The 15,295-nt window shown below is 36.8% G+C and overlaps 1 protein-coding gene across 1 annotated transcript in view; it reads right to left on the bottom strand.

Moving 5' to 3' along the window:
• LOC135155187 (NADH dehydrogenase [ubiquinone] iron-sulfur protein 2, mitochondrial-like) overlaps nucleotides 1-15,295 on the bottom strand; it is a 22,765-nt gene extending 7,470 nt beyond the window's left edge. Inside the window, exons 1-7 of the mRNA XM_064104048.1 lie at nucleotides 15,047-15,295; nucleotides 7,525-7,628; nucleotides 5,954-6,063; nucleotides 4,168-4,369; nucleotides 2,417-2,529; nucleotides 1,765-1,839; nucleotides 367-444 (exon numbers count right to left, since the gene is read on the bottom strand). Coding sequence (XP_063960118.1) covers nucleotides 367-444; nucleotides 1,765-1,839; nucleotides 2,417-2,529; nucleotides 4,168-4,369; nucleotides 5,954-6,063; nucleotides 7,525-7,628; nucleotides 15,047-15,150 — 786 coding nt within the window. The 5' untranslated portion in view covers nucleotides 15,151-15,295. The remainder of the gene's footprint in view (nucleotides 1-366; nucleotides 445-1,764; nucleotides 1,840-2,416; nucleotides 2,530-4,167; nucleotides 4,370-5,953; nucleotides 6,064-7,524; nucleotides 7,629-15,046) is intronic.

Genomic DNA, 15,295 nt, shown 5'->3' with positions numbered 1-15,295 from the left:
ATTACATAAATAACAATAACAACTGACATTTAATAGGGAGATTCACTTCATAATTAGCTAAACTGCGGTAACCATCCGTAATGACTACATAAATGAATATAAAACAGGAGTATTTCTTTTAAGCGTCACAAGTAGTTAAAATGCATCACATGACATTCAACTTTTTGTGCATCCCACTGCAAAAAAAGTGTTCACCAAATACTACCAATGCACACTCCTGGGGACAGTTAAATAAATCTTTTGCCACAAAGGAAAAAAAAACTCTTGACAAACAAAATTATGCCATTGACATTAACAGTTTGAAAAACTGGCCAAAAAGAAAGGTTTTCTTTTATGCAACAGGCCGCAGCGGACTATTGTGCTTACCTCCTCCAGCTCATCAATACGTATTGAGAAGTTCTTGATGAAATCGTACATGTCATCTAGATAGCCAAGAGGGAGGTCCTAAAGGGATATGAAAAAAAATTATCATAATCAGGATAAAGACTCTGAAATAAGAGACCGAATGCATGTGATGATGGTGGTGCTTTGATTACCAGATTGCTAAGCATGAATGCTTGAAAGCAAGCAAACGGAGGACCGACTGCTTAAGGTCCTCACCGAGGGACCTGGTAATGAGGATTAATGCCTTACCAAAGGGCACTAGCGCACCAAGTGGGAATCGAACTTGTGTCACCTGGTAACTTATGAATTAAGGCTGCCTATATAATTTGAATACCTGTGGCACTGTTTCATAAGCCAGTTCATAGGAACAATCTGAGCATGTGCAGACAATAATCCCTAAATCAATACACACTCCTGCCCGACATAGCAACCATTGATTTGTTAAAAATGCCTTCAATTACATCCGGGGAAAGACTTTGAGTAGGGTATTCATATATCTCAAAAAGAAAATAAAAGAGGTTCATGATACACCTGGGTTACTTGCAAGGTGAGTGCCTGTTCTCATGGCCGAAAAAAATGACTTGTCCATGTTTTAAAATACTAGTATATCCATGGACAAGCTCACGAGCTGATGGTTTGAGCCTCATTAACACAGTAAACCAAGTAAAGTGCATACACATATATTCATATGAAAATTGTTCCACAAACCTATTTCAGCAATCGAGGGTTCCCAGCATTTAACCCTACTAAGACAAGGGGGGGGGCTGATTCACCCCTCCCCTCGGCATTTTTTCGGGATAAATCTGCTGCGTAAAATTATTTGACCGCGTCACTCGCTTTTTACTTTCTCACGCAACTTTTGAAACAAAAATTGTGACCCCCCGAGTATGTGGTTCCGAAATTACGCAACATTTCGTAGGTGCATGTAGACCCCAAAAACATGAATTTGTGTACAAATCCAATGCAAATAGTGTTTTTAGCCAAAATTCATAAATGTATAATTATTTTTATTTTTACTGATTAAGATGAATTAATTTCATCCGGTTTAAAGTCAAAATACGGTCCCTGTCAATTCCCATTGAAAAACAGTTAAAAATTGTTTTAAAGAACATTTGATCAGATTCCTAGAAAAAGTCTGTGAACCAAAATTTAGCATTTTAGGGGAAGTAACCCGGACTCTACATTGTATGTACCTTCCATGTTTTGTTTTGAATAAAGGTGATACGAAAAAAAAAAAAAATTAACAAATTTATCCTGATTGCCCTGATAAGCTGGAAATCCTGCATTATAATGCACATTCCATGTATTGTAGGGAAAATAACAAAGAAATTGTGTTCCAAAAAGCTACTTCTAAATTTTAATCATTTCATTGCTTCTTACCTGTGAGACACCGCCAGGCCTGACGTACGCTGCATGCATACGAGCTCCACATACACGTTCATACAACTCAAAGGTCTGGGAAAAGAAAAATAATGTTTGATTGTCATACTACTACTAACAACATTTGGCTGTAAAATACTACTATAAAGACTATTAAGATGATTAAGTCCATACAGGTGAGGTATTACAATAAAACACACTTCATGAAAAGGACTTCTTTGAATGCTAAATCGGATAGCAATTTGAACCGTAAATTGCTTATTCGTCTCTTACCATCTCGTCCACTCATCACATGCCCTACCTTCATTTAGTCTAATGTCATTCCATCTTTAGAACAACCGTTTGGTGGAAATATCACTTCGTCTAATCACCAGTTTTGTCTATGACCACTTGTCTCGTAACCAGTCAGTCGAATATCCATTTTATTTTCATTCCTTTCGCCCAATTAACACTTAGTCCAATTAGACGGAATGGTATATGGACTAAATGGCTATTGGACCAACTGGTTATTAGACAAAATGGTGAGGGGGCGAATTGGAAATCAGACCATGTGGATAGTGGACGAACTGATGGTAGACCAAATGATAGTAGACGAGTTGGCAATTGGACGAATTGGTATTAGATGAATTGGAAATAAACCATTTGAACTGACCTTCTCTCTCTCCTCGAAAAGCCAGAAGAAAGGGGTCATAGCTCCAATGTCCAGGGCATGAGTTCCCACGGCCATGATGTGATTGGCAATTCTGGTCAGCTCACTCATCATGACTAAAGATCAAAAGAGAAATTAAATAGATGAGACATTTTCTTCCCGGTATCTTTTAAGAAAAGGTGCTCAAGAGATGTTGGTATTATCATTTTTTATAATCGTCATTCACAACAGTTTACAATTCCATTTGGTATTGCGTGTACAAATCAGTGATATGAATTCTAAACAAATGATTGGCTGAAATCTATCACACGACCAGTCATTAAAATTTGCTAATGACTGGTACTAATGACTAGTTCTATTGACCAGTCATGGATTTAAGAGGATGGTTTATCAGATAAGAAGGATCCACCTCACTATCTCATTAAATATGTAATACATATCATTATGCTCTCGCATTAGAATAACCACCCCCACTTGTTTCAAATACTACCAAAGGTACCTCAGGTGTATAGTTCTTACTATTGCCCTACATGATGTGTAATATATGTATACTACATGTAAATACTTACACCTGATGTCTGAAAGGTACCTCGTGTGTATAATTCTTACTATTGCCTTAGATGATGTGTGATATCTGTATACTCCTGATGTCTGAAAGGTACCTCGTGTATAATTCTTACTATTGCCTTTATAGATGATGTGTAGTATCTGTATACTACATGTATACTTACTCCTGATGTCTGAAAGGTATCTCGTGTGTATAATTCTCACTATTGCCTTTATAGATGATGTGTAATATCTGTATACTACATGTAAATACTTACACCTGATGTCTGAAAGGTACCTCGTGTGTATAATTCTTACTATTGCCTTAGATGATGTGTGATATCTGTATACTCCTGATGTCTGAAAGGTACCTCGTGTGTATAATTCTTACTATTGCCTTTATAGATGATGTGTAATATCTGTATACTACATGTATACTTACTCCTGATGTCTGAAAGGTACCTCGTGTATAATTCTTACTATTGCCTTTATAGATGATGTGTAATATCTGTATACTACATGTATACTTACTCCTGATGTCTGAAAGGTATCTCGTGTGTATAATTCTCACTATTGCCTTTATAGATGATGTGTAATATCTGTATACTACATGTATACTTACTCCTGATGTCTGAAAGGTACCTCGTGTGTATAATTCTTACTATTGCCCTAGATGATGTGTAATATCTGTATACTACATGTATACTTACTCCTGATGTCTGAAAGGTACCTCATGTGTATAATTCTTACTATTGCCTTAGATAATGTGTAATATCTGTATACTCCTGATGTCTGAAAGGTACCTCGTGTGTATAATTCTTGCTATTGCCCTAGATGATGTGTAATATCTGTATACTACATGTATACTTACTCCTGATGTCTAAAAGGTATCTCGTGTGTATAACTCTTACTATTGCCTTAGATGATGTGTAATATCTGTATACTACATGTCTACTTACTCCTGATGTCTGAAAGGTATATCGTGTGTATAATTCTTACTATTGCCTTAGATGATGTGTAATATTTGTATACTCCTGATGTCTGAAAGGTACCTCGTGTGTATAATTCTTACTATTGCCTTAGATGATGTGTAATATCTGTATACTACATGTCTACTTACTCCTGATGTCTGAAAGGTATCTCGTGTGTATAATTCTTGCTATTGCCCTAGATGATGTGTAATATCTGTATACTACATGTCTACTTACTCCTGATGTACTTAGCCCTCTCGGGGACGGTGATATTCAGCATCTTCTCAACGGCGAGGGAGTAGGCTTGCTCATTGCACATCATGGAGCAGTAGTCGAGACGATCGAAGTACGGCAAGGCCTGCATGTACGTCTTGTATTCAATCAGTTTCTCTGTGCCACGGTGCAGGAGACCGATGTGGGGGTCACAGCGGACTATACTCTAAACAGAGTGAAAAGGGAATATTCTAGTTTAAAGGATGGAAATCCGTCAGTACCCAGGGGAAACTCAATGGGTGAATTCAAGTTCAGTGTTGACCTTTTGGTGTTGGTGTTAGGTCAATTTTAACATGAGTATAACACCTAACATATAACGAAGATGGTCCTGAAAAGTTACTCACTAGTTGTTGAGATGTCAATAATATGATCTGGATCAGTTTTACAAACTCAGAATAAGTTTTGGAGCTAGGGGAAGCAATCCAAATTCCAACACCAAGGCCAACACCGGACTTGAAATCACCCAATGAGATACATGTATTCCCCAAGTCACATAATTCATGCTTTACAGGAAAATATAATAAAATTACCACCCAATTTGTTCTATTCTTATATATTTTTTTCTTTTTATAACACTAAAACGCAGAGAAATTAGCAAAATATGCATAACATTTCCTAATGTCATGCTGGTAGGGTCTTTTTCCAAGCAATAACACACTGTACCACATGTGGTTTTCTGAGTTAATGATCTTCAGTATACCATTTTCTTTAATAAACTCATTTAAATTGCATCTCTGGCCCGTGGCATTTATTCTTTGGACAGTAACTTCAAATCGTCAGAAGTATAACTTAGAAAGTCAAAAAGGGGCCTAAGCTTTTGATCCTAGCAGAATCTTCGTCGGAGGCAAAATGACAAACATATAAAGTGGAACAACCATAATATAGACCACAAACAAGCTACAGCAACACTAGAAACAAGGAGACAAAAGGGGCATTAGTGAGTAGAGAAGACCAATCAGGTTAGTGGAGGGGATGAAAGAAAAGGAGTAGGCAGACACAAAGGGAAGTTAGTGTAAGTAAGGCCAGTAAAAGACCTCAAGCCAAGAGGGATTAAGATAATGAGGCAGGCAACATCAAACAGGATCTGGAACAAAACAGTGATAGAGGGATGAATAACAAGATAATTAGTGAGAGGTGGGTCAAACAGGTTACAAAGAAAGGCATAATAAACTGGTGCATAAGAGTGGGGGAAAAAAAAGGAAAAGAATGGGGAACAACTGATAATGTGCAAAAGACATATAAGTATATATGATAAAGCATAAACTTCTCAGGCAATCCTTAGAAACATATGTGAATGAATTAAAGGAATCGGCTAACATTGATCTGACTTTTAACAAATCTGAGCTGCGCGGTCCCACTTGTCACCTACAGGTGTCTGTGATATGTTACAAAAATGAAGCCCAGAAAAAAATTGCGTCCGGAAATCATTATTTAGTGCTTCAAAAAGGTGAAATATAAAGTGACTGGAAACACCATCTTAATTTCATCACATACACTTACGTGTTCTACTATTATCGGCACAATAGAAATTACACAAAATCTTCAATTACAAATGTATCAAAAGCATTTCTTTTTTATTTTTTTGTTGGTTTCAGATTTTAGGTTGATAGTAAGATATCCATGTACATATTTCTTCTCTCCTTTTTTTTGTTGTTGAAATTACACTGTACATGCCTTTTACACGTGGCATGTCCCCATAGATAGTGCAAGGATGGTTGTACACGTATACGAAACCACCCCCGGTTCTTACCTCTCCACTCAATTCCAAAACAAGACGAAGCACACCATGAGCAGCAGGATGCTGAGGACCAAAATTGATCACTAAATTGGCAACATCTTTCTCTGCTACAGGATCTCGATCTGTGAATAGAATGGGAAAAAAAAGAAGAAGCTTTGATGGATTTGCACGAAAGAGTATACGTGACCAACCACCCCAAAACCACCAATAAGTCGCCAGGCCAAATTAGCCAAAGCAGTGAATTGGTCTTCAAAAAGCCAAAATTCAAAACTTTGCTTGTCTGAAGGAGCATTTCTTCATCTTTATACTGTAACAAATTGGAGTTGTTAAGTTGAATAGAAAACAAGCTACAAGAGTTTCCTGAACTGAAGTTTTTGCGGACTGCTTGGAAGTTTCATTGAAATTGCAGTGTGCACGTCTCATGCTTGAGTGGACCCAAATTTCAAAGGTTACTTTCTCCTTATTTTCTCGAGCTCTCGCTTTGTTTTCTCTGCATTCAATCAAAGTATTTGAGTGAGTAATTGGTGATCAAATCGGACTAATTACATATTATTTTAAAGCTTAGGATGTGCTTGTTCAATCTCAATAAAGATCTTAAAATTCATTGTGGGTGACTTATTGTTGATTCAGGGATGGCTGGTCATAATAATAATAATAATAATTTATATAGCGCTTTATCAATCTACGACTGTTCAAAGCGCTTCACAATTATTATTACCCGGTCACTGGATTCATAGCATTTCGAGCAGCCTGTTAGGCGCACGCTTTGACGGTTGTTTCCTACCGTTACCCAATTAGCACCTGGGTGAGAGTGGCAAAGTGTGGATTGACGCCTTGCCAAAGGACGCTAGGCCATGGTGGGATTTGAACACACGACCCTCTGATTACAAGGCGAGAGTCAGAACCGCTACACCACGGTGCTTCCATGTATGCAGTTTTAATTTTTTATTGGACATGATATGATTATAACATATTTTAAGTTGAAAAACTGATATAAATGTAAATACACTCTCAAATGAATCCTGCAGTGAATTTCACTTGTTCCTTATAATTATCAATCTACATGCAACTTCATGAAATATATATCTATCAATATGCTGCTTACCATTAATTGGAGTGAAAATCAATGTTTGTATATAGTATGACCAATCCAAACAGGCAAAAAATGCCAAGATCATTTTTTTTTTCCAAGGGCTACTTTCCACAACGTGCTGCCTAAACATGCAACTTTGGATAAGCTTTAACACTTTTAAGTAAATGAGGATTTTCTGGGTTTTTTTTTTTTTCTAGGGCTATTATAAGCATTTATTTTATTTTTTTCTTTTGGGGGGGATTTCCCCGAGCTCCTACATGTACGTACTTTATTACTGAATCCAAGTATATCTGTTAATTCTGTCCATCTAAAGAAATTTTTATAGAATTTAAGCTATAGAAAGTACCTATAACATACATGTACAGTATTAAAACAAGCAGCTGAAACTCTGTAACCTTCATCAGAAAACAAAAAATCACTGACAAATCTTTCGTGAAATGCTCCCATCATTTTATTGATCATGGCAAGTATTTGAGAATGACCCTCTTACCATCCCACGGTGGTGATGGCCATTTAGCAGTGTTTTCATCGGGATACATCACAGCCTTGGAATATTGCTCGATGTCCTTCACCTCTGGCTGCCATTGTTTACCTCTGTTTATGGAAATCAACAACAAATTTTTTTTTGAGAGCTCACAAAATACTGTCACACATGTACATGTAAAAAAAAAAAAAAAAAATAGCTGCAATTAATCAAGAGAAAATAATAATAAATATAATTATCTTACTACCTTTCCGAAAAATATGCTGGAAAAAAAAAGCTGTTGAGCATACGAACGGACCAGCCAATAATGTTTGTGTTACGATATGAACTGAAAATGGTAACACGAACGTGATTGGCTGCCGCGTTCGTACGCTCAGCTGCATTACAAACATGAAAGCGAATGAACCCGATCTTGGAATGTTTGTCATGTACCCCCTGGTTATTTATTGTCCAGCTCTCTACGTCTGGGATAAAGTTCCTCTAGCGACAGCCACCCAAAATAACAAAAAATTGTTGAGACTTCCGGTTCATTCGCTTCCTGTTTCTCTATTTTTTTTTAGTGTTTCTTACCGAACTGGGACTCAAACTCACGTCGTTGTAACTGCAGTCGAGATTCTTCTCGCTAGCATAGCAGAGCTGATACTGGAAGGGGTTTTCTAGAGATAAGCCGATACTTAGACTAGCCGATGCCTATGGCCAATTACACGCACTCCAATCTGCTCGAACATTTGACGGAATAAAGCCATATTTTGGTATGTATTTCCACTCTAGATATAACTTTAGAATCTAAATGATTGAGGTCGAGGAGGGTGCTGCCGTGAGTGCACTCTTTTCTCCATACTGTAAATAATACTCTGTGTAGATCAAACCTCCATCATTACGAGCCCAATGGGAGACGTTTGTCTGTGTAGGAGGAAAAAAAAATCTGAAAATTTTTAAAAACTCCTCCCAAACAGCAGATGTACCACTCATTTAATGAACAAGGTTATGATATAACCTTGTTCTCTGTTAATACTTCGTGTGGCTAAATAAGGTTGGCAATGTTTGGCTTGTTTTCCTCTTTTTTGTCTTTGAGACTAATGCTTGATTTTTTTGACACTGTCAGTTTCTATTACATCTATTCATCATATACCTTGGCTCTTAAGTAAATTTGATTCTTTTATTTTTTTCTGAATTAAGATTAGAGATTAAAAAATGAAAATTTTCTTGCCATACACTGTATTACTTTCCACAAATAGAGGGTCTACACAAAAATATTCCAAAAATTCAAGTTTTTGAACGCTCTGGTGAATACAAAAATGATCCCCAAGTTACTAATGAAAAATAAATTGTAACTGTATGGAAATCAGTTTTTTTGGTTAAAACAAGTGATATTTTCATGAACTTTTGAAGTTTGTGCTGCATTCTGCATTGGCTTACAAGAGATCCACTGATTCTTGGAATATTTTTCCAAACTCTTAGTCTTTGATTATTTCTGAATTCAGGTATTTTCTGAGCCATCCAATACAATATAAATATTTATGCTGTTTGGCCTGCGACCGATCGCATGCGATGTTTTGAAATCGGCCGTGAAAAGATGTGAGGATTTGGATCACCAAAATCACCAATTTTGAGGATAACAGGAGGATGGACACAGAGTGAAATAAGGGTGTAGAGCAGTAGAGGCGCACGGCCAATATGGGAGACTCTCTCCAATATGGGAGATTCTCTCCCATATTGGAGACTTGCTTTGCAAAAGAACAAAAGAAACAACACCAACAAAAGTGTAATTTTTTCCACCCAAAATTTTGTCTCACTGATGTCAGAAGCCCATTTGTTTTGAGTGTGGATGACAAAAAAAAGCCTTATCAAAACAAAAATAGACGGTGAAAGGGGGTTTATTTTTCATGAGTAATCTGCTTATCACATTATTATTTGCTGCCAAGGTACCGTAATCCTTTTGTTTTGCAGCAAATGTAAACAAAGGAAATTGGTCTCCCAAACTGGAGACTGTATCTGAAATTGGATACCCAAATTCTTTACAAAAGTCTTTGATATTGGAGATAATCTCTCTCATGCCCATGGGAGACAGTCTCCCATATTGGCCGTGCGCCTCTACTGGTAAGAAATTAAGCTATTTAATATTTTTCTTTCTCGTTATATTTTTTTCTTTAATTTTTACAATAAATAACTTTTTGATCCCACCTTTGTCACTCCGAATTAAGCCTGAGTCATATCGATTATTTTGAAAACCGGTGTTCGACAGCTTTAATTCGATCAAACATTGATGCATCGAAATTTGAAGACGGGGAAAATCAAGTCATTTTTTTTTCTCCGGCCAGCCAGCTGTCGATGCATGCGCTATGCATGCACTACATGCACTGACGGTCTGCGCTGGCCGGGTGAGCGTTGCAAAAGCAGATGACAGAGCAACGTTTGTTTGTATTTTCCATGATCACAAAACACAAAAAAGGCCGGGGAGCAATGCAGAATTCTTCCCAAAATATCTTCAACAATGATATTTGCAGATGATAACATATTTAAGTTTAAAATGAAACAATATTAAAGACATGAATCACGCAGAGTCGATCCAAATGATTTTCGGTCCACTAGCATTCGCAGTCCAGACTCGCACGCACCAGCCCCGTCCGCAGCCCCGTACTCTCCCGAAACGACAGGCGTGCTTGCCAGTGCCATCTAACTTGTGCAAACAGCGGGGAGAGCGCTGTAACTTGCCTGAGATTGTGTAGTTGGCGGGGTGGTTGGATAAAAAATTAGCTCCAAATAAATTGATGGGAATAAATACGTCATTTTCTCTGGATGGTCATTTGAAATGGTATTCAATACTGATATAACAATTGTGAGGAAAGATTGTGGAATATGAGTTCTGGCAATGTTCGAGACTTAATCCTGATAATGATAATCCATTTTTTAGACACAAGAGCTTGTGATCGAAATAAATTTGAATGTCTCGGATCGAGCTCTAAATTCATATAAATTATTATTGGATGTTAAATAATTACAATTTAATAAGATTTTATGGCCATACTAAAAATATTGACGATGTCTGCAAAGTATGTTATGTTCATATGGAAGAATTAATAGTATTATACTGGCATTATTTTTATTTTTTATTCCATCTATGGACGTCTCCGAGCTCCGAGAAAAGAAGCACAATGCGCATGCGCGTTCGATGACATCTGACATATTTTCCATTCATGAAATCAGAGCCCAAATATGGGCACAAACAAGCTTCAAATTGATGGGGAAAAATATCAAAGTAATTTTTCTCTGTTTTTGTCATGTAAAATATTATTATATGGTGATATTACGATCTTCAAAAGAGTTTCTACATGTTGACAATGTTCGATAATCAATCCTGACGTGATAATTATTTTTTAGAAAAGTGCAGTGCACTCACTCATGTCGATCGTCATGTGATGTCCGCCATTTAAAATTGAAACGAAATACAAACGTTTCACATCAAGCTCTAAATTCATATGAATGATTATCATATGCAAATTGTTGTTAAAGGTCAAGTCCACCTCAGAAAAATGTTGATTTGAATCAATAGAGAAAAATCAGACAAGCACAATGCTGAAAATTTCATCAAAATCGGATGTAAAATAAGAAAGTTATGACATTTCAAAGTTTTGCTTATTTTTAACAAAATAGTTATATGAACAGGCCAGTTACATCCAAATGAGAGAGTCGATCATGTCATTCACTCACTATTTCTTTTGTTTTTTATTGTTTGAATTCTACAATATTTCAATTTTTACGAATTTGATGATTAGGACCTCCTTGCCTGAAGCACAAAATGTTAAAATGGAATTCCACGGGTTCAGGGAGGAATGAAACTTCATTACTCATGACAATGACGAGAAAATCAAAATATTTCATATTTCATATAATAAAATACAAAAGAAATAGTGAGTGATGTCATCAGTTCCCTCATTTGCATACCAACCGAGATGTGCATATAACTGTTTTGTGAAATGAAGAAACTTTAAACTATCATAACTTTCTTATTTTACATCCGATTTTGATGAAATTTTCAGTGTTATGCTTGTTGAATTTTTCTCTATTTATTCAAATCAAGTTTTTGTTGGGGTGGACTTGTCCTTTAAATATTACGATTAAATCATGTTTTATGGTCATGATATTAATATTGTTCATGAAAAAGCAAGATTTACTTTACGTTGATCGCATCAATTTTCCGGCCATTTTCTGATTTGATTAAAGCACAGTACTGCGCATGCACGATCAATGGCACTCACACTATTGCGAGGTTAGTATATTCTATACGAACCTCGAACAACCATTGTGTTTTTGTAGTGGATTTTAGAGTTGTCGTTAACATCGCTTCATAACGTGAATGATGTTAGCCGAAACCCATTCCGCTACTCACCAGGGGCCCGTTTCTCAACACCGTCATAAGTCTAACTTCTTGACTAAATCGGAGATAGTGAGCTACTTGTCCGCTAACCGTTTCACAAAGCCCTCTTTACCAAGATCGGGTACAACAACCTCACTAAATATTTATGACACCTCCGAACCTGTCATAACTTCTTTCTTAATGACGTAGTGGCATCACGTGGGTAGACTATGACAAGCAAAAGTGCCTAGATATTTGAAAATAATAATCTTACGTAATCAATCATAGAGGTTGAAATTCCATCACAAAACAAGTGGGATAATGCATTCAATGATAATTCTAATAAAAAGAAACTATAAAAACTGTTGGTAAAACGCCACAAAACCATTCAGTTTGAAATATAGTAAAATGATTTAATCGACAAAGATTCTACCACGTCAGGCCATCCATAACTGGACTCGTATTTGTCGTTTTCAGACCCCTATTAACATTTGGATAAATTCTATTTCTAATTTATGCATAGAATTTGTCAAATCGTATGTTTCAGTTTCAAAGATTTATTTTTGTTTTTGTTAAACTATATTTTGATGATGTTTGGAACCGTAGAAGGGCGTATAATTATCATTATTTTACAAAGAAAACTGTTATGGTTTACTTTCGTAAACTATTATAATTCGATGTCCCGGGGGTACCCATCTCAACGTCCACATGTGATTTTCTAGTCATGAAATGATTTATTCATAATTTGATTTTCTCAGCAATTGAATGCTCCAATCTTCATGGTCTAAGTATGTATGATGCATAATTTACATGTGCTATTATTTTGAAAAGATGTATCTCCCAATTCATCACAATATTTGCAATTTTGTCATAGTTGTTCTTTTTGAAAAATATGCTATTTTGTGACTAAGGCTACGTCTCGTCTGCTCTTTTTACCGATAGTATCGATACCAAGGTTTTCTAGTTAGGAAGCCTTTCGAGAAACAGGTTTAGAAAGATTGGAACTATCTCCGTGGTTGGTGGATAAAGATACGACTAACTTGTCCAGGTGTCGAGAAACGGGCCCCAGGGCTTTTTATGGTATAAAGCGTTCTATTTTCAATTTTAACATATTTTTTTAATTTAAAAGGACACAAAAAAGAGCAAAATCGCTTACCTCCGCCTGGAAAGTGGCTTCGCATGTCTCTTCCACGGAAATAAAAAGGAGGTCGTTGGTGGCGCTAATACAGTTCACAACCTTAATTCAGCTGTGTGTTTTTTTTTTAACTAGATTCATGATTCATTGTATGCGCAATTTCAATAATTGTTTGATAAAATAGAGACCCCAATAAATGCAATAACTTAAAAAACATACTTTTTTATTATTTTTGCTGACGATAATACTTTTTGGAAAATATTCAAAACGATGACAAATTAAACAAAAAATATAGAAAATTCTATGTACCTTGAACAAAGCCCCGCAAGTGCTACCGTTCGTTTGTCAATTAACGTTCCACCAAAGTCTTTACAGTAAAAAGATTGAACACTTTGCCGACTTTGCGTAACGCTTTGCATCGATTTACGAGTAAGATAATTTTTGGGTCTAGTCTTTCCCTTGTAGTGTCTTTGATATGAAGATAAATCGCGCGCCCTCTTTCGCTCATTAGACGAAAAATTTGAGAGCTAGAAAGGTGACTTTTTTAGTTTCGTATTTTGTCAACGAGAAGAAAAATCAATGCTTAAAGGAGAATGAAACTCTTGGAGCAAGTTAGCTTTTGTGAAAGCAGAAAAATCAAAGAATAAGATCAACAAAACTTTGAGTAAAATAGGACTAGCAATAAAAGAGTTATGAGCATTTGAATGTCGAGATCACTAATGCTATGGAGATCCTCCCATTGGCAATGCGACCAAGATCTGTGATGTCACACACGTTCAACTCTCCCATTTGGACACTGAAAATATACCCCAAAACATCTCTTTTTGCTTATTCTATGGTTTTTTGCTTATTCAATGGTATAATGTTGTGAAACCTCTGTACTTGTCCTCTCATAAAGAGAACACCTCACCTTGTGATAGACTCTATAAAAGTGAGAATATAAGTGAAATAAGTACTAGAGTAATGAGGGAGTTGTACGTGTGTGATATCACAGATCTTGGTCGCATTGCCGATGGGAGGATCTACATGGCACTAGTGATCTCAATATTTAAATGCTCATAACTTTCTTATTATTCATTCAATCTTCCTCAAACTTTCAACAATATGTTTCTTTGATTTTTCTCTTTGATATGGATTCAGCTGGTTTCAAGGGTTTCATTCTCCTTTAAATGACGCATTTTGAGGGATATTCAGCAAATTATGAGGAATTGACTTCACATCGTTTGGTAAGTTTCGTAGGAGGACTTCATTCTGTAAGTCCTCTTATTCATTTTTCGGAAAATAAAGTTATTTGTTGAATGCGCCGTGCCTTCAGCTTCAATTATTCTGTAGTCGGCGGCAGAGATGTAGCCATGGGTGGATCAATGCAACTTCCATTCATAAATTCATCGTGCATAAATTATCTCGGCACGAGCAGACGAGTAAGACTCGAACTATGATCGAAATAAACTTCAAATTAATGGTGAATACTGAGACAGAATAGGCATCATGACATTTACACAATCGGTTTCATTTTGGGGGCAATATATATTATGAAGTAGTAGTCAAGTTTGATATTACTGTTTATTTCGATGTTTGATTGTGTGAACCAAATGAATCGGCCAGGCCGACGTATTTTTTTTTTTTTTTCGATGCACCAATTTTGCAAAATCTGCACCGGCGTTCGACGACATCGATCGAACACCGATTTTTAAATCGATTCGACTCAGGCATAGGCCTACTCCGAATATCAGATCGAGTTCACGGGCCCGAAGTTCGGGTAGGTGGAGCGTAGTGAAGTGGAGTGGAGCCTGCACGAACTTCGCTCGAGGAAGCGGTAGATCTAAGTAAGTGGACGTAGGCCCTACTAACTTAGAAGTTAGAATTTAGGCCTAGCCTAGGCTAGGCCGGCCTACACTAATCCCAACGTAAATAACAACGTGTGGGACTACAGTACAGACAACCTAATTATGCAATGAATGATCTTGACAAAAATTTTAAAAATATTGAAGGTTCTCGTGACTACCGATACGATAATTCAACCAAATTATCATTACCTTGTCGAAGATACAACTGGTGTTCTGCTTAAAGCAGGATTTGTAAGAACGGTTCTGAGATTAGACGCCAATTTGTGCGATGCTCGTCCCAAAATTGACGCCATGTTGGAAATTGCCGGCGATCGGTCGATCAAGCGAGTGCGCGGGCCGCGCCGCGGGCAGCGCAGGCCGCCGGCGATACGTGACGCGCGAGCATCACATGTTTGTATAACATTTACGTACGTACCGGTTACGTCACTGATCCGGATG

This window comes from Lytechinus pictus, chromosome 8 (genome assembly GCF_037042905.1).
Source record: "Lytechinus pictus isolate F3 Inbred chromosome 8, Lp3.0, whole genome shotgun sequence".
Classification (NCBI taxonomy): Eukaryota; Metazoa; Echinodermata; class Echinoidea; order Temnopleuroida; family Toxopneustidae; genus Lytechinus; species Lytechinus pictus.
Note: the sequence above shows the minus strand (reverse complement) of the source record. Positions and strands in the feature narration are given on the sequence as shown.